At 37.6% G+C, this 19796-nt stretch overlaps 1 protein-coding gene across 1 annotated transcript in view; it reads right to left on the reverse strand.

Moving 5' to 3' along the window:
- lama1 (laminin, alpha 1) overlaps positions 1 to 19796 on the reverse strand; it is an 89199-nt gene that overhangs the window by 4095 nt on the left and 65308 nt on the right. Inside the window, exons 39-61 of the mRNA XM_051682541.1 lie at positions 19031 to 19194; positions 17527 to 17665; positions 17193 to 17295; positions 16958 to 17074; positions 16695 to 16877; positions 16427 to 16581; positions 16206 to 16349; positions 14370 to 14503; positions 12333 to 12480; positions 12128 to 12252; positions 10576 to 10726; positions 10345 to 10489; positions 10106 to 10247; positions 9842 to 9953; positions 6761 to 6928; positions 6456 to 6607; positions 6057 to 6239; positions 4028 to 4211; positions 3677 to 3783; positions 3162 to 3351; positions 2921 to 3073; positions 1731 to 1884; positions 71 to 204 (exon numbers count right to left, since the gene is read on the reverse strand). Coding sequence (XP_051538501.1) covers positions 71 to 204; positions 1731 to 1884; positions 2921 to 3073; positions 3162 to 3351; positions 3677 to 3783; positions 4028 to 4211; positions 6057 to 6239; positions 6456 to 6607; positions 6761 to 6928; positions 9842 to 9953; positions 10106 to 10247; positions 10345 to 10489; positions 10576 to 10726; positions 12128 to 12252; positions 12333 to 12480; positions 14370 to 14503; positions 16206 to 16349; positions 16427 to 16581; positions 16695 to 16877; positions 16958 to 17074; positions 17193 to 17295; positions 17527 to 17665; positions 19031 to 19194 — 3387 coding nt within the window. The remainder of the gene's footprint in view (positions 1 to 70; positions 205 to 1730; positions 1885 to 2920; positions 3074 to 3161; positions 3352 to 3676; positions 3784 to 4027; positions 4212 to 6056; positions 6240 to 6455; positions 6608 to 6760; positions 6929 to 9841; positions 9954 to 10105; positions 10248 to 10344; positions 10490 to 10575; positions 10727 to 12127; positions 12253 to 12332; positions 12481 to 14369; positions 14504 to 16205; positions 16350 to 16426; positions 16582 to 16694; positions 16878 to 16957; positions 17075 to 17192; positions 17296 to 17526; positions 17666 to 19030; positions 19195 to 19796) is intronic.

Genomic DNA, 19796 nt, shown 5'->3' on the forward strand with positions numbered 1-19796 from the left:
AAACTGAGTTATTAACAATCCCACAGTAGTGTAAAGAGCATGTTTATGTGTCATACAGACGGACACTGACCTGTCCGTTAACGAGCTCCAGGCCGATCGCGTCCACTTTAGTGCTGCTGATGCCCAACAGAACGGCATCCAGCGCCGTAGAGCGAAACTCTAACCTCACCGTCACGTCTGAGCCCACGTTATAGCCCTCTTTCACTGCAAGACAGAGAAATGCCAGTTAGCAGGGTCACATTACTGTTTCAGGAAAGAAAACTGCTCTTTAATAGAATTATGTGCTGGAAATGATGCTGAATAATACATTTTAATAAATAAATACAATTATCAACTCAGTCTTGCTAAGACTATTTTCATAGCTAACATTTTATGGAACCTTAATACATACAATTAAATAATATTTTCACACTTTTTTTTGCATTATTTGGCACAATTACAGCTTGATTGATAAAAATCTTCAGCTCACAAGTGATATTTTCCTTGATTTTTCACAAAATTTCACAAAATTGTTTGGTGCACTGCAAAAAATCTTTTTCTCAATGAGCATTTTTGCCTTATTGTCGGGTAAAAATATTTAAACATCCATAAAACAACATGAATTTACTTAAGATGTTTAGAGACGTTAATGCATAAAACAAAACAAACCAACATAAAAAAATAAAAATAAAAAAAATTTGGTGCAATTGGGTAAGAAACTTGTTTTCTCTTTAAATCCAGTTTTTTCTCACCCCATGACGAAAAGTTTTGTCGTCTTATAAGCATAAATGCTACAAAATTGCGTTTAGATATTTTGTCTTGTTTTCAGAGAAATCATGTCATTTTGCTTCTCAAGTATATTCATCTTGTTTTAAGGATGTTTAGATATTTTCTTTACCAGAAAATGACAAAAATACTCAAGTAGAACATGATTTTTGCAGTGTGTTGTGGAAATGACTCCACAACTGTAGGACAGTCATAAAAAAAAAAAGATGATAGAAATCATTTTTACACAATAAATATTGAAAAAAAAAAACAACTTTTGCAAATCGGGTTATTATAGTTTTCAATTTTTAATTTAGTTTTAATTTCAACTTTCTATTCTATTTGTCATTCCAGTTTCGTTTTTGTTCGTTTTTTTACACTTTGTTTTAGTTTTAGTATTTTATGGCTGCTAAAGCTTTTCTTGTTTAATTTTATTAGAGACAGTGCATTAAAAACTATAATTGTAATTAATTAGAGGTCATTTTTATTCTATTTTAGTTAGTTTGGAGATATGAAACATATTTGTTTAGTTTCAGTTTTTTCCGATCATGCCAATTTAAAAAAACTAAATATTTTACTTAACGAAAATGTTTTCATTTAGTTTTCCTCAATGATAATAACACCGCTGCAAATGCTAGTCGGAGGCAGTTAGTAGTTCCAATGTAGGGGGAGGGGCATTCTCATTCTAGAGAGCATTTGATTGGACAGAAATGTGGATATGCCTGTGGGCGCAAGATGAGTCATCAATATTTTAGTTTGTTTTCCCAGGAGAGACTATTAAACTTTTTGCTGATACATGCATTTAAAATTATTTTGTTCAATTTTAAGTGCACACTAGCGTATAGATCAAAGCTACATAAATAGCTTTGTCTGTAAAAACTAAAAAAAATGTAATTCTCTAATCTGGATGTGTATCTGTGAAATACTGAAGTTCTGCATCGTGTTAGTGAATCTCTGTTTGTTAAAGGCTCATCAGAGTTTCTCACTGAAAGCGGCATATCCGCTGCCATTGAAGAACGTTCCATCCTGAGCTTTGTTGAAGCAGGAACCCGTAGCATGAGAAGATACTGGACTGTTGAGGTTCATCTGAACACTGTTAAACTTGATGTTCTGTAGACAGCCCGCCACACTGTGAGTCACCTGCACCATACGACACAAATAACATGTCATTAACAGTCTTTAATGTTCAGAGCAACATATTCTGAACACATTTCACACATTTATTAAAGATCTATATTCATAAACAGGTGTGACATGCTAAAGCATTCTGTTAATTATTTTAGCTTCTATAACCTCACATTAATTAAGAGTTTATGAAATATTTTTGCTTTTAAAAACTCATGTTATGCCACTATTTCATTTTAAACACCCTGTACTGTGAAGGCAAAAATGTGACTCAAGTGGTCACCATTTCTTTGATGCTAGCAACATGTTATAACATGCTAATAATGCCTAGCTTAGTGCTAAAACATGCTAGCAATGCCTATCTTAGTGCTAAAACATGCTAGCAATCCCTAGCTTAGTATTAAAACATGCTAGCAATGCCTAGCTTAGTGCTAAAACATGCTAGCAACATGCTACAACATGCTAGCAACGCCTAGCTTAGTGCTAAACATGCTAAAACATGTTAGCAACATGCTAGCAATGCCTAGCTAAGTGCTAAAACATGATAGCAACATGCTAAAACATGCTAGCAATCCCTAGCTTAGTATTAAAACATGCTAGCAATGCCTATCTTAGTGCTAAAACATGCTAGCAACATGCTACAACATGCTAGCAATGCCTAGCTTAGTGCTAAACATGCTAAAACATGTTAGCAACATGCTAGCAATGCCTAGCTAAGTGCTAAAACATGATAGCAACATGCTAAAACATGCTAGCAATGCCTAGCTTAGTGCTAAAACATGCTACAAACTTGCTAAAACATGCTAGCAATGCCTGGCTAAGTGCTATAATATTCTAGCAACATGCTAAAACATGTTAGCAATGCCTAGATAAGTGCTAAAACATGCTAGCAATACCTAGCAACATGCTAGCAACACCTGGATACTGCAACTTCAAACCTTTAAAATTAGTTTAAACTTTCAGACAAGGCTTTTTCAGCCCAAATCAAACACTGTCACTGGTTATGTTGTGAGAGAAGTTTCTTAGAAAAGTAAAAATAAGTTCATCATACATTTCCAATTCTTTTGGTGATGTATGTGGCAGGAAGTCCGCCGATGTACAACTTTCCCTCCACATCAAGCGTGTGTCCTTTAGTGGGGGTGCGTTCAGAGTCTGACCCGTCCAAACTCAGCATCACAGCTTTCTTACTGAACTCTGCCCTCACCTGCACAAACAAAATCACACATTTCATTAAACAGAAATGAGTTCAACTTCATTTGATTATGTGTTAAAATGAAGAAGGAAGAACTAACGGTGTGCCAGACGCCGTCGTTGATGATCGCGGGCAGCGAGGCGGTGGCGGGTCCTTTGCCCAGGTCACATGAGAACAGAAGTCGCCCGGCGTGCAGCTGCAGAATGGCATAATCCTGCTGGTTTGCGTTTGCCATGTAGAACAAAACACCACTCTGAGCAAACGTCCTTACGGATAGTTTCACTGTAAAACTGATGACAGAAATACAACTCATTATTAACTGCTTAAATGAATATTCAGAGATTACATTTCTATGATCATGACAGGAGTTGATATTACTTTAAGGTAATTAAGTGATTTTATCACACTAGTTTCATGTAAACACATAAAATGTTTAAACAATATTTTCAAAACAGTGTAAATTAGTACATTACTGTAATGTACTGGCAATGTGCTTTAATTAACAGTTCAGAGCTGAAATTAAATATATTAATTACAAAGCTTGTACCTGTTTTAGTACTAGCTCATTTGGTGACAATCAGTAAAGGGATCTTTAATATTATTTACTGTATTTACCTCATTCTGACCGTCTTGTTCTTGAAGCTCATGATCACGTGACTGTGTCGGGACAGTCCAAACTGGTGGGCTTCTGGGATGCTGTCTGTGTCATCCATGGCAACACACTGAGGAAGTGAAGTGACCATATAAGGGCATGACACAGGTATGACATTCTCATCATAATCACAGATATGACTAAAACACGTTTACACGGTGCTATTTGAAGAATGCAACACGACATGTTCATGTGTGGAACAGCCTGAATATTCTCTGAATGTTACAATGTTTCAGAATGTGCAGCAATCAGTGATAAACAGAATATCACACAGTTTCAGGAACAAATGATGTCATGTTTGTGTGTTCACTTACACTAGTGCTGCCCACTGTGATTGCGCTGAGCTCTGCTGGGGGTGACAGGGGTTGTGTGATGGGGTCAGAGGTTGGCTCCACCTCCAAATCATCAGGCAATAGCACACGTTTGGGTCTCTCCTCCAGTAAACAGCTGTCCATATCAACATTATCATACCGCAGAGCGCCTGACAGATCCAACAACCTGACGAACAGATACATGTGAAACACTTCAGCATTACATCATATCTCTTCCTCGAATTATAGCTGCACTTCATTATTTTTCACAGTGCAGTACTGATCTTAAACACAATTTATCTCTAATAAAACATAACCCAAAAGTAACAATACCATGTATTTGGACATGTACCATGGTAATACCATGTTTTTTTAGACATTGCGTAACCAGTCCTGCTCGACCCGCTCCGAACGGGACTCGAACCGGCATCCCCGGCGGGCACGCTAACGAGGAAGCTAAAAGCTACAGCCTCTAGCGTCAGTCGCTAATGTGCCTCTTGAGGCCAGGGGAATGAGGTTTAGACACTGCACAGCTACCTATCAGCTGGCTACCGTTACACTCAACCCCCTAAACCTCACTCCCATCTGGGTCACGGCACCACTGTAACCGGTCCTGCTCGACCCGCTCTGAGCGGGATTCAAACTGGCATCAGCCGGCATGGGAGGTGGGCACGCTAATGAGGAGGCTCAAGGCTATAGCCCCTAGTGTCAGTCGCTAGTGCACCTCTTGAGGCCAGGGGAGTGAGGTTTAGACACTGCAAAGCTACCTACCAGCTGGCTACCGTTACAGTTGTACCACTGTAATACCATTTTCTGGAAATGTACGATGGTAATACCATGTTTTTTTAGATAATAAAATCTTCTGGACATGTATGATGGTTATACCATGTTTTTGGAATTGTACCATGGTAATACCATGTTTTTCTAGACATTGTACCAAGGTAATAAATGTTTTTGGAAATGTATGACGGTTATACCATGTCTTTTTTTACTTATTTTACCATGTTAATAAACATTTTTGGACATTTACTATGACAGTACCATATTTTTTAGACATTGTAGCATGGTAATAAATTTTTTTGGGCATGTACCATGGCAATACCATGTTTTTTTAAGACATTGTACCATGGTAATACCATTTTTTGGACATGTACGACAGTTATACCATGCTTTTTTGTATTTTTTTACCAAGGTAATACCATTATTTTGAACATTTACAATGGAAATACCATGTTTTTCTAGACATTGTACCATGGTAATACATTTTTTTGGACATGTACGATGGTTATACCATGTCTTTTTTACTTATTTTACCATGTTAATAAATTTTTTTTGGACATTTACTATGACAATACCATATTTTTAGACATTGTACCATGGTAATACCATGTTTTTTTTTTTTTTTACCAAGGTAATTCCATTTTTTGGACATGTACCATGGTAATACCATATTTTTTAGACATTGTACCATGGTAATACCATGTTTTTTTAGACATTGTACCATGGTAATAAATTCTTTTGGAAATGTATGACGGTTATACCATGTCTTTTTTACTTATATTACCATGTTAATAAACATTTTTGGACATTTACTATGACAATACCATATTTTTTAGACATTGTACCATGGTGATAAATTTTTTTGGACATGTACCATGGCAATACCATGTTGTTTTAGACATTGTACCATGGTAATACCATTTTTTGGACATGTACGACAGTTATACCATGTTTTTGGAAATGTACCATGGTGATACCATGTTTTTTTTTAGACAGTTTACCATGGTAATACTTGTTTTTTTTTTACATGATAATACCATAGTATTTTTAGACATGTACCATGGTATCTATGAAATTACCATAGTATACAGTATATGAAATTACAATGGTATAAAACAATCACTATACCACGGTTTCACCACAGTAGTTTTTTGTAAGGGACACTTTTAATATTACTGCATCTTTTTAAGAGACTTTATGAGAGTATTTGGTAAAGACTGTTGGGTTGCGTGTGTGTGTGTGTGTGACTCACATGGAGTCCACTGCCATGTTCCTGATACAACCGTAGAACGAGGGACTGGAGCCCGTAACTGCAGTGCCCTCTCCTGGAGGAACGCCGCCGATGTACAGCTGACCCAGAGTCAGAGTTTTATCAGCAGAAGAGGCGAGCTTCACTGCGGCCTGATACTCCTCATCCACAAACACTGTGATCGTCCTGCATTAAACATATAAAGATGAATAAATTATTAGCCTTTGAGCAAAGCCTTCTGTAATTATTCAAAATAAATGCCACTTGATCACTATATTACTGTACGACAGTACATGATAATGTTTAAAGTTAGCATGAAACTGACTTTGCAACCAATTGTACTGCACATTTTTCAATTAAAACAAAATATTCAAGGAGAATTTTTTTAAGTGCACAACGAACCTTTTGTTCCTTTGCAGTATGAGCGAATGCTCCCTTCCATCACTGAACGAGCCGTTACGTGATTTGACGACCGCTTTGTGCACAGCCCCGCCCTCTGCCACGCCCACAAGCACCTCCACAGCGCCAGACACGAGCCTCACGGACAGGAAGGACTGAAGAGAGAGACAGAAAATAGAGGCAGATCAACTAGGAGAATTCAGTGATAAGTTGTAATTGTTTTAGGAGGAATAGATGAACTGATAAATTTGCACTGACCTAAATCACATGTTCCAACATGAATAATAACATTTGAATGCAGAACTGACCTGCTGCGTCTGTCTGCGTGAGCGTCCGGCGGTCCTGCTGAATCCTGCCAGAATGACGCCACTGTCTCGTCTGCTGGAGAAGCTGGTCATGATCTCAGTGTGAGAAGTCATGATGACTGCAGGCATCTCCAGATAACCATCACCAAACACTGACACACTGCGAATGGGCTGAAAACAACAACACGGAGAATCACACTCATAAAAACTCTTATTATCTCTGCCTCTAAAATAACTCCATCACCAAATCAGCACCTCAGGAAATATTTCAATATGTTACAGGGGCGTAGCAATCATTATATCACAGGGGACATGCCTGTTTTTTAATGCTCATCACTCCAACTTTATCTGAGATAATAACCCCAGCTTTTCAAGCCATTCTTAGGAGCCAGTCAGACTGAACATGTTCTTGGGCTAAAAAAGCGCATGTTTACATTGAGAAACAATTGAAAAACAGCGTAGACATGTATTTAATTTTTTTAGTGTGAACCGCCCCTTACACAGCTGATATTTGATATCTTCTACATTCTTCTTTTTATTCCAAGAGTTCTTGAAAATTAGTGGAAAAATACAAATACTTCAGCAAATTTGCAAAAAATTTGAAATGTCAACAATAATGGTAGTTCTATGATTACATTTAGCTGTATATCATTTTTTTTTTTGGATTTTTCCCCTTTTTCTCCCAATTTGGAATGCCCAATTCCCAATGCACTCTAAGTCCTGGTGGTCGCATAGTGATTTGCCTCAGTCCGGGACGAATCCCAGATGCCTCCGCGTCTGAGACAGTCAACCCGCGCATCTTATCACGTGGCTTGTTGAGCGTGTTGCCACGGAGACATAGCGCGTGTGGAGGCTTCACGCCATCCACCGCGGGATCCGCACTCAATTCACCATGCGCCCCACCGAGAACAAACCACATTATAGCGACCACGAGGAGGTTACCCCATGTGACTCTACCCTCCCTAGCAACCGGGCCAATTCAGTTGCTTAGGAGACCTGGCTGGAGTCACTCAGCACACCCTGGGATTCGAACTAGCGAACTCCAGGGGTGGTAGCCAGCGTATTTTACCACTGAGCTACCAGGCCCCCCTAGCTGTATATCATTAAAGTTGAAGACAATATCTCATCTTTTTAATTAATTGTTTTTATTAGATTAATGGCCTCAACTGCGAATTAAATAAATATTCAGGGTTTATTACAAGTTAAGCTCAATCGACAGCATTTGTGGCATAATGTTTTAATGCATAATGTTGATTACCAAAAAAAAAAAAAAAAAAAAAACTTTTTTTGAAGTGTACACTATAATATTTTTATAATGTTATAATTTAATAATTATTATAATATATTATAATATTATATACACATTCTGTCATCATTTGCAGAATGTTAGCCTCAGTCACACATTACTTTCATTGTATGGAAAAAGATGCACTGAAAGTGAATGGTGACTGAATTTTTAACACTGAATTTTTAACACTGATTTACATCAACTTAACGAAGTTTTCAGCCTGAAACTTCATGACACCCTCAACAGAGGTGATCTGAACCTGACAATGTCATTTTTTTACATTTCATGTATTTATACACAGAGCTACAAAAAAAAAAAAAAAAAAGTCCCTTCGTTGTCCTTAAGGGTCAAATTGACCCTTTTTGTATGTTCAATTTCAAAAGTTTATAATACAGGCTCTGTTTGCTCTATCTCTCTACTTTTGGTCTTAGATCGTTCGTCTAGATGCCAGCCTTCTACTCCAATATACAGTTCTGAAAGGCATGGGACGCCTCAACGCAGCTTCAAAAGCTTGTAATACATTTTCAGTTTGCTCTCTCTCCCTTATTTTAGTCTTAGATCATTCCACTAGATGGCAAAAATATATATTTTTTCTATCACTTTCTATCACAACATACAGATCTGAAAAGCAGGGGGTGCCACAATTTGGTTTGCGACTCCACCCATAGACATCCAAAGGAAGCCCCGCCCTTTCCCCATGTTTTGTGGAATATCTCGGCCTCTGAATGGACTACAAATGTGATATTAATGTCATTTGAAAGCTAAGAACCCCAGGTTTGCAATGATGTAACATTTTATCATCATTATTCAGGAATATATTCAAACAATGATTTGATTATAATACTTTTTTGTTGAACTGCATTTTGTATTTGCATTTGTGTCTGTTGTCTATGAGTGTTTGTGGGTGTCTGTGTGTATGTACTTATGTGTTTTGTGTGTGCGTGTGTGTGTGTGTGTGTGTATGTGGGCGGGTTTGGGTGGTTTACGAGGACATTTTTTTAGGTTATAAACTGGTAATTACAAGGGTATTATGGTATAAATGTGGTTTATGAGGATATTTCTAGTGTCCCCATAATTCAAAACGCTTAAAAAACATACTAAACGATGTTTTATTGAAAATGTAAAAATGCAGAAAGTTTTTTGTGAGGGTTAGGTTTAGGGGTAGGGTTAGGGTTAGGGGATATAATCTATAGTTTGTACAGTATAAACATCATTACGTCTATGGAGAGTCCTCATAATGATAGCTGCACTAACCTGTGTGTGTATGTGTGTGTGTGACATTTTGATTATGACTGTTCTTATAATAACATGTTGACCTTTTCTACAATTTTATGGTGAGGCTTCTCAAAAAAGACTGGATGTCTATGGGTGGAGTTGGGGCGTCCCCCTGCCTTCCAGATCTGTATATTGTGAAAGAATTCCAGTGTTAGCTGGCACCTAGATGAACGACTTAAGACCAAAAGAACAGAGTTAGAGCAAACAGAGCCTTTAGTACAAGCTTTTGAAACTGAACATAAAAAAGGGTCAATTTGACCCTTAAGGACAACGTAGGGAATTGATCATTAAAACCAAGGAGGGGTTAAAGAAAAAGAGGGATGAGTCTAAATAAATTTTTGTGGCAATCAACATTATGCCACAAATGCTGTGGATTGAGCTTAACTTGTACTGAACCTGGGATATACCTTTAAACACAGAATCCTTAAGTCCTCCTTCTATGATCAGCTACTTACTGCCCCATGTGGTGAATGTCAGTACTGCAGATGTGACTGTTCATGACATGTTACAGTGATTCTTACCTTCAGAACACAACCCTTCTTCACCCCATACGACTCTCTGAGCAGGTCGAAGTTTGTACGAGCGATTTCAACATTCTTCATACAGCCGGCAAAAGAGCGCGCGACCTGCCGCCTGTGATGATTTCAAACAAAGTTGCATGTAACATAAGCACCGGTAATAACAATGACATGTTGAGTCTTAAAAAAGATTTGGGCCATCTCTGAGATGTGTGCAGTGTTTTGAGACTATAATGAAATGAATAGCTGCTGTAATGATGATCGCACCTGATTGGTCGAGAGGCTGGCAGGCCACCGATGTAAATAGGGTCAAGGTCAGAGCGATTGAGATCAGAGGCCAAACCTGGTGACTCACCCTCAATGACCTCTCTGTCTGATGGGTTATCAGCCGCCATCACTGATAAATGACCTGCACATAAAACAGTCATTACACAGTGAAGTTTTAAGACATATTTATGAAAACAATGAACTGAAAACAAACAGACTATTCAAAGACTAAAAGCCACCTTTGCGTTTGTTTCTCTGTAGAGCGATTCTGTACCAGGTGCCTGTGTTGTATGTTTTGTTAGAGGTCAAGGTGCGAGCTCCTGAACCCAGATCAAAGGTCAGGAGAACTTTTCCTTCGACCAACTCTAAGGACAAAAAGTCTCTCTACAAAGACAAAAGAGATCTTGAATGTGAACTGAACAAGGAAAAACAAAGACTTATGATTCTCCCAAGCATGAGTCTGAACGTACCGTGCCGTTGGAGGCCAGATAGAGCAGCAGACCATTTGGAGAAAGAGTTCTGAAGAACATGATGGCGCTGGTGGACATCACACGAAGAGATTTCTCAACCACAGAGTATCCGCTGCCGTCAAAGTGGAACGAGGTGTCTTCTGTGCGTACACTGGTTTATATGAAACATACAGGAGGTTTAAATGAACAGTTCACTTGTTCAGATTTTCACTGAATAATTACTTAAATTTAGGTCTGTTCCTCACCCAAAGCTATCATCTGAAGACTTCAGAAGACTTGTTTGAACAGTGTTCATTTTTTTATTTTCATCATAATTTATGCATTTACTTCATGTCTACAGAGAAATAGTTTATATGAACAATTTCAGTCAGAATTTATGCCCCACCACAGTACAGAGACTGCAATTATCAGAGTTATAAATGAACTGCGATGCACCTCACTTATCTCTGCCTGCATCACCTTTATCTATTGATGGACTACACTCTTATAATGGAATATATAGACTATCAATTAATTGCCAACAAAAGCCTTCATCAGCCAACTAACAAATGACAGTGCATCTATGTGAACTTCTGCAGTTAATCCAGGATGAACTTCAAAGACATTAGTCATTAATCTTACAGTTCATACTGAATCTTTGTTTAAACACTGACCCTTAACACTTACTTAGTTTACTAATCTTAAACCATGACCTGCACTATACATAAGTAATATTGGCATTATATTCATGATGTTATTTTTCTCCATTAATCAACATCTTATGGAGTTTTGTGTTCCTTGCCACAGTCACCTTCAGCTTGCTCACTGGGGGTCTAAATACGATTATTATTTATTTTTATCTACAATTTACAATCATATTTAATCAAACTACACAATGATCACTCTAAGACTTTATAGATATTACAGTTTCATTTTCTGTTAATGCATGATTTTCTGTAAAGCTGCTTTGAAACGATGTGTGGTGAAAGGCGCTATACAAATAAAATATTTTTGACTAACAGTCTCAAAGTTTTTCCTAAATCAAAAGTGCACTCATTTACATTTTTGGAGCCGAGTAAAGGAACAAAAACAATTCACGAAACGAAAACTAATTTTACATATTTCATAGGTAGGCTGATTTAGGGTGAAACATTTTAAAGATTTAAAAAATGGAAAAATTACGGTGGTCAATAAATTGTGAACAATTTACTGCCGTTGCCTAATTAACATGTAATCATGTAATCTTTTAAAAAGTAACTTGTCTGATTATGAGTATTTTAAAATGGAATTTAATCTAATTACATGTACTTGATTTTTGTAATCTGATTATGTAATCCATATTACATGTAATCTGTTACTACCCTGCACTGAATATAGTGAACAAGTTGCATGGATTACTTTTACAGTGATTTTGTATCCCTTTTGAAGCTTAAAATCCTCATTCCCCATTCATTGTAATTGCATAGAAAAGAGCGTTCAATCAAATTCTGTGTGTACTATTCCTTTAAGAGCTCAAATATCTGTTCTTCCTGAATGGCCACTAAGTAGTATGCCCGAGTAAGTATGCTTTTACCTCATGAAACATCCACCACACTCTCCCTCCCTCTCAGCGTAGTTCCACAAACCAATGTTGTTCTCGTTGAGTGATGCTTCACCCATGCAACCTTTGAAATGTGTCATTTTCACTGCTGGAGATTTCTGCAAAACAATATTATGAACGTAAAGAGAGCTGATACTGAGCCCTGAGAAACACCTTCCAAAACAGATGTTCAGCTCACCTTCACCTGTCCACCCAAACCCCCCACAAACACCCAGGTGGATTTGTTGACATCCATGATGATGGAGGAACCAGTCGCTGTGGTCTTCACCGCAGGTAACGGCTCAGAGTCTGTCTGCTGCACAGTAAGGGTGCCGTGTTTTCCAAATCTGCCGGACATTTTTAACATGTTAACATAATGCAATTAATGCAGTATATAATTTTTTTCACTTCCTGAAACTTCCCTAATGTTTTTCCCCACTTCCTATGGCTAAAATTGGCATATATAAATTCCCAGGGGGTACACGCTCAACTCAAGGGCACATCCTAGCACAGAATCGGATTGTGTAGAGCAGTGCACGCTTATTCATAACACACAATGCATGTCCCAGACATAATAAACACAGGAGTGGATTTAAAGTACAAAGAATGGAGACTTCACCCGCAAGCGGTGAGACAGGTGTGGGAGAGATGAAAACCATCGCACGAGACCCAGCGTGTGCGTAATAAAGACTACAGAATGGCTGCCAGAGAAAATAATAGTTCTGAGATTTTAAACTTCAGTATTCAATATGTTTTATATCTGGATGTTTAGTGTCTAATAATACATTGGCAATGTACAATTAAGTTTCTTTTGCCAATAAAGCTTGATATGAAACTAATCTGCCCATTTGTTGATGATACCCAACTTTTAACAAAAGTATGTCCACTGATTTTATAGCATTTATAACATATACTTGTATTAAAGATTTATACCTGTAAAGATTTGTCTAATTAAATCTGTTTGCAAAAAACTGAACATTTTAACATGTACATAAGTAATAAAAATAAAATAAATTATGACTAACCAATTCTTGCAAGTTCTTTGAAACAAAGTATAAAGTCAATATTTTTATTTTAATGTTTGCTTTAACCATTTAAGCTCTGAATGTGTTTTTAAAGATTTCCTGTTTCAGTGGCATACCCAAAATTAAAGACTTATAACTCGACAAAAAACAAAAAACAAGGAGGGTCAAGTGTTTGGTATCATTGTAAAGAAAACTTTTCCAATTTTTTAATGAAATAGATTATGATACATTCTGAGACTCTCTGCTTAAGAAACTGCTGAAAAAGGAAAAAAAAAATTTGCCAAAAATGTACTTTTTTTTCTTATTTGACATTATATATTTCTGGGTGTAAATAAGGTGGCTCTGAAAAACCCAGTCATGTCAACTGTATCTGAGAAAAGTTTTGTGTTGATACAACAAAGCAATCAAAAGTTATAGCATTACAAATATAATTTATCATAGTGTCCAAAAATGTCTCAAAACAAATAAAACACAATAATTGTAAATAAGAACTAATTACACATGCAAACACAACAATGACTAAAGGTTTGCATAGCATGCAGACATGATTTTAATAATGAGATTTCACAGAATGAGTTTCATTCTGTGTCATTTGAGTCATCATTGAGTCTGTGTCATGTATTTGGTGCCATCTCCTGGTGGTCATATGTAACATTGTGCTTCATGTGGATTATCTAATGATCTATGCATCTGATTACCTTGAGTGTTATTATCGTTTGAAAGATAATCACCTCCTCTAAATAATGGCGTGTGATATTTTACGTTCCGTTTATGTTTTGTGACGTTATAAGCTAAAACGAATCATATAAGCAACACCAACATAATTGTCAAAGACGTATACTTAGCTATTACTCGCTATATTTTTATCTGAGTAAAACAAATAGGCTGGTTGTATTCTACTCTTTGAGAGCTTTCCAACAACATATGACACATGGATATTTGATCAGTTTGATGTTTTTACTGATTGCAATAATATTGTGCAGATTGTTTTATGAATGATCAAAACAGAACACTTCTGATTTCTCTGCATATTTCAAAGCACTTGTTCAGTTTTGGTCATAATGTCTACATGCATTGGAAAGTAGAGCTTCTAAACTTTCAACAATACCTATTTTGTGTTGATCAAGACTGTAGTTATTAATATTTTGACGGTTTTTTTTTTTTACATTTTATCCAGGCTAAAAGGATTACAAAATAGTTCAGTCACATACCTGGTGGCATTGATTCTGTGCCACTTGTCGTTGTTGATCCGTATGTTGGGATACTCTAGTCTGGTGTGTCCAGATCCAGTATCCCACAGGAACGACGCCTTCCCATGACGCATTTCCAAAGCCATAAAATCCTCCTGATGTACATATAACACTCATTAATAAACTGAAGTTGTTTACATATCGTGTACATATAGTTGTGCTCAAAAGTTTGCATACCCTGGCAGAAATTGTGAAATTTTGTCATTGATTTTGAAAATATGATTGATCATGCAAAAACACTTTTTTTTTATTTAAGGATAGTGATCATATGAAGTCATTTATTATCACATAGTTGTTTGGCTCCTTTTTACATATACACAAGGTGACACGCACAGGTTTAAATGGCAATTAAAGGTTAATTTCCCACGCCTGTGGCTTTTTAAATTGCAATTAGTGTCTGGTATAAATAGTCAATGAGTTTGTTAGCTCTCACGTGGATGCACTGAGCAGGCTAGATACTGAGCCATGGGGAGCAGAAAAGAACTGTCAAAAGACCTGCGTAACAAGGTAACGGAACTTTATAAAGATGGAAAAGGATATAAAAAGATATCCAAAGCCTTGAAAATGCCAGTCAGTACTGTTCAATCACTTATTAAGAAGTGGAAAATTCGGGGATCTCTTGATACCAAGCCAAGGTCAGGTAGAACAAGAAAGATTTCAGCCACAACTGCCAGAAGAATTGTTCGGGATACAAAGAAAAACCCACAGGTAACCTCAGGAGAAATACAGGCTGTTCTGGAAAAAGACGGTGTGGTTGTTTCAAGGAGCACAATACGACGATACTTGAACAAAAATGAGCTGCATGGTCGAGTTGCCAGAAAGAAGCCTTTACTGCGCCAATGCCACAAAAAAGCCCGGTTACAATATGCCCGACAACACCTTCACACGCCTCACAGCTTCTGGCACACTGTAATTTGGAGTGACGAGACCAAAATAGAGCTTTATGGTCACAACCATAAGCGCTATGTTTGGAGAGGGGTCAACAAGGCCTATAGTGAAAAGAATACCATCCCCACCGTGAAGCATGGTGGTGGCTCACTGATGTTTTGTGGGTGTGTGAGCTCTAAAGGCACGGGGAATCTTGTGAAAATTGATGGCAAGATAAATGCAGCATGTTATCAGAAAATACTGGCAGACAATTTGCATTCTTCTGCACGAAAGCTGCACATGGGACACTCTTGGACTTTCCAGCAAGACAATGACCCTAAGCACAAGGCCAAGTTGACCCTCCAGTGGTTACAGCAGAAAAAGATGAAGGTTCTGGAGTGGCCATCACAGTCTCCTGACCTTAATATCATCGAGCCACTCTGGGGAGATCTCAAACGTGTGGTTCATGCAAGACGACCAAAGACTTTGCATGACCTGGAGGCATTTTGCCAAGACGAATGGGCAGCTATACCACCTGCAAGAATTTGGGGCCTCATAGACAACTATTCCAAAAGACTGCACGCTGTCATTGATGCTAAAGGGGGCAATACACAGTATTAAGAACTAAGGGTATGCAGACTTTTGAACAGGGGTCATTTCATTTTGTTCTTTGTTACCATGTTTTGTTTTATGATTGTGCCATTCTGTTATAACCTACAGTTGAATATGAATCCCATAAGAAATAAAAGAAATGTGTTTTGCCTGCTCACTCATGTTTTCTTTAAAAATGGTACATATATTACCAATTCTCCAAGGGTATGCAAACTTTTGAGTTTGTAATAGACTAACATGACACGAAAAACTCTTGACTTTTGCCCTCTGTGTTTCTTTAATGAAAGTTTGTAGATGTCAAATAATCTGTAGACTTACGCTCAGGCTGCTGCCCATATAGAAGAGCAGATTATCTGCTTCTGTGGTCTTTACGGTCAGTGTGAGAGTGTTGAAGTTACTGGACGTCACCTCTGGTTTGTACGCTCGGACACAATCGTTATCAGCCAAAACCGCCACCTTAATCTACAGAGAACATGAACATCAGCAAACTGTATTTAAACATGCACATTACTTTGAGAGGTCAATAACGTGTGACTCACCGATGCCGCTTGTTTACGGGCCTGATTGATCAGCTCTTTGATTTCTGACAAGTTTCTGCTCAGGTTCTCACCCAACATCTGCAGAGGCTTCAGACGCTCAAAGAGTCGCTCGGCTTTCACTTGAACTTCATTCAGTTTGGTTTGAGCTGCACTGGCTGATGAGAGAGAGAGACAGGAAGTGAGATGATCACTCATACATGTGTACCTGACATATTTCACTGACCTCTTCTGAGCAAATAATAAAGAAAAAACATTTTCTGAAACTCACTGGTCTCCTCTGAATCTCTGACTAGCTCGTTGGCATTCCTGATGCTGTTATGGGCTGAGCTGATGGTGGATGATGATTCCTTAAGCTTCATACGATAGTCTTCCAAACGTTCCAGAACTTTCTGTACAGATACATTGGCCGCCTCTGCCTGATGTTTAGCTTCTAGAATTACAGCTCTGCTGCCTGAGAAAGAGATATATACATCTGTTATTACAGACAGATAGAACGATCGATAGAACGATAGATCTATAGATTTCACGTACCATTAGGAAGGTTTTGTAGGATGTTCAGGGCTTCTGGGAGCAGTTGTGTGAAGTTTTGAACATTTGCTCCAACCTGATTCAACCTGCTTGACACTTCACTGACATTAAACATCAGCCCTGAAACACAAACACACACACAGAAATATTCATATATCCAACATCTGTTAACATGCCACCATTCTATTTGGATGTGTATAAAGATAATATATAAACTGTTTTTGGTGTGTCTTCTTACCCTCTGTGTCGTTCATCAGAGATCTGCTGGCCTCCAGAATCTTTGAGCTTGTTTGAAGCGTTGTGTTTCCTTGATCAGTGAGTGAGTGTTTAGACCCTGAAGTCTTACAGACAGACAGACAGACAGACAGACAGCTCAGATCAGCTCAGACAAATCAACACCACAGACTCGGAGACAAACATCTCAACAACACTGTTGTGTTTAGCTTTTTACGGTTTCTTTTAACCACATATACTGGCACTAATTAATTTTCTAACATCCCACTGCATTGCTCATGATTTTGAGTAATATGTGATGATATATAGCATTCTAAAACTTTGATTGGTTGATTTACCAGATTGAGGGCGAGGCTTGCATTCTGATTGGCTGCGTGAGCCAGATCTTCTGCCAACTGTATATCAGCTGTGATGTTGGCGTTGGCCCAAGTGGCACTGGTGGCATTCAGAGATGCAGATCTCACATTAGACAGAGAACTGAATGGACACAAGAAACACATTATAACCAGAGGATCACACAGACTAAGATTTGGCCTAATTAGTACACAGACAACTTTGTTGAACGGTTATAAGTTCAACCTCTTCAACTTGTGATTTTTGTCTATCACCTGCAATTTTTCACACCAAAATGTAAAAGCTCACCAAACACACATACAGTGGACTAACTGCAAAACACTGGTTTCATTTTACAGACAACCCCCCAAATTTCAAACAAAGATTCCAGTAATTCATAAATAATACTGTATACGTTTACAATCTTTTGATGAACATAATTTTTTTATTATTCAAATTTGTTGTTGTTGTCCTAACTTCACAAGCATGTAATTCAGGTTCTTTTTGCTCTATCTCCCTGCAAAAAGTCTTATTTCATTCCACTAGATGGCAGTAAGAAATAAGAAAAATAATTTTTCCTCTTTCACACTCCATCACAATATACAGATCTGAAATGTAGGTGGCGCTCTAACGCAGCTGAACACTCACACATGTGCTTGTACATAGACATCAAGTGTATATTAAGAGCGCATTGCACTTCCTCACTGTTTCATTGCATATTTTGTCTTCTAAGTCAAGTAGAAGCTCAATCAAGGTGTCGTTAGAAAGCTTTGCGATGATGTGTAACATTTCATCATTAAAAGTTAAGAAAATATTTTATCGATGATTTATCTATAATGATTTTTCTACTTGACTGCTTATATTGTTCTTAACTTCTGAGACATAACATTGGATTATTTACCTAAACGAGCTCACAGACAATTAAACAATGGCTCATTTTAAAGAAAACATCCGAAGGTAAGAGCTGATATAGAGTTTGTGGCTATTTGGGGGTTACAGAAGCAGAGATCGGAGCAGACATGAGACGTTAGACAGAGATAATATTTCACTTTGTGATTATTTTGATAAAAATTCAAACTGTGGTGTTACGACATGAATATAAACTACACAATCACATTCCTGAGAGCGAGAGCTTTCATTTGATATATGACAATGGCTATATGAAACACTTTAATATTCATATTTATATTTCTACATCATTACCAAAAGGTGGTGCATCATCATATGTGACACAGAGGCTTTCAGGTCTTATATTGTTATTTTATGTAACATAAATGCAAAAGTGATGGTCTAAGCTTTCAAATGGTCCCACACATAAGTGACTTTTATTTTGTAACCATAAACTTATTACACGCTCCTGGCTGGGTCCGCAGAGTTAAAGAGGTTTAATAATGGACAATTTCTCTAGTTTCATGAAGTTGAATGTCATTTTATTTGAAGAGTAATATGGCTAAAAAAACATCCTGAAGACTAATACATATAGATGGATAAACCTGCTCTCTTACACACCTGTTCAGGTCTTGTGCTTCTCTGCTGAGATCTTGAGCATGGTCTTCAGCTCTGTACACAAGCTGTAGAGCGTCTCTGCTCGTCAACTCCATCACTAACGTGTCCACATGTTTCCTGAGAGATGGACTCAACAGTTCCAGGTCATTCTTCAGCTCATCCAGACTCTACACAGACAAACACATAACCCTGAATTACACTTCTTCTCCAGCCTCCTTTTAGCTCACAGAAAAATTACGATGAAATGCACTGATTGTTTTTCTTTATCATCACGTGTGCCAGCTGAGGAGAATGTAGCTTGCTATGTTATTATTTTAAAGGAATATTCTCATCATTTACTCACCCTTAAGCCATCTCAAACCATGCTCTGCAAAGATTTCAAGATTTATAGTGGAAAAGGAGTTACATTTTAGTCTGTTTCTCACCCCAAAATCACTTTTATGCTGCCTTTATGTCCTTTTTGGAGCTTGAAAGTACTGGACCCCATTGACTTGCATTGTATTGACAAAAACACATCATAATATCCTTCATATAATGTTTGTTTGTGTCATACAAGTCAACGTCATACAAGTTTGATATAGTTTTTGGTGAACTATCCCTTTAACATTAAAAAACGATTTGACAACCTTCAACGATGTCACTCTTAACAGACTAATTTTAAAAATATTGCTGCAAGCAGCAATTACGGGGCCAAGCACAACAACGGCATGTAAGGAAGTATCACTAGACATCACTGATTATGACTTTAAGAAAAGCAGCATAAAAAACA

The sequence above is a fragment of the Myxocyprinus asiaticus genome, chromosome 41 (genome assembly GCF_019703515.2).
Source record: "Myxocyprinus asiaticus isolate MX2 ecotype Aquarium Trade chromosome 41, UBuf_Myxa_2, whole genome shotgun sequence".
Classification (NCBI taxonomy): Eukaryota; Metazoa; Chordata; class Actinopteri; order Cypriniformes; family Catostomidae; genus Myxocyprinus; species Myxocyprinus asiaticus.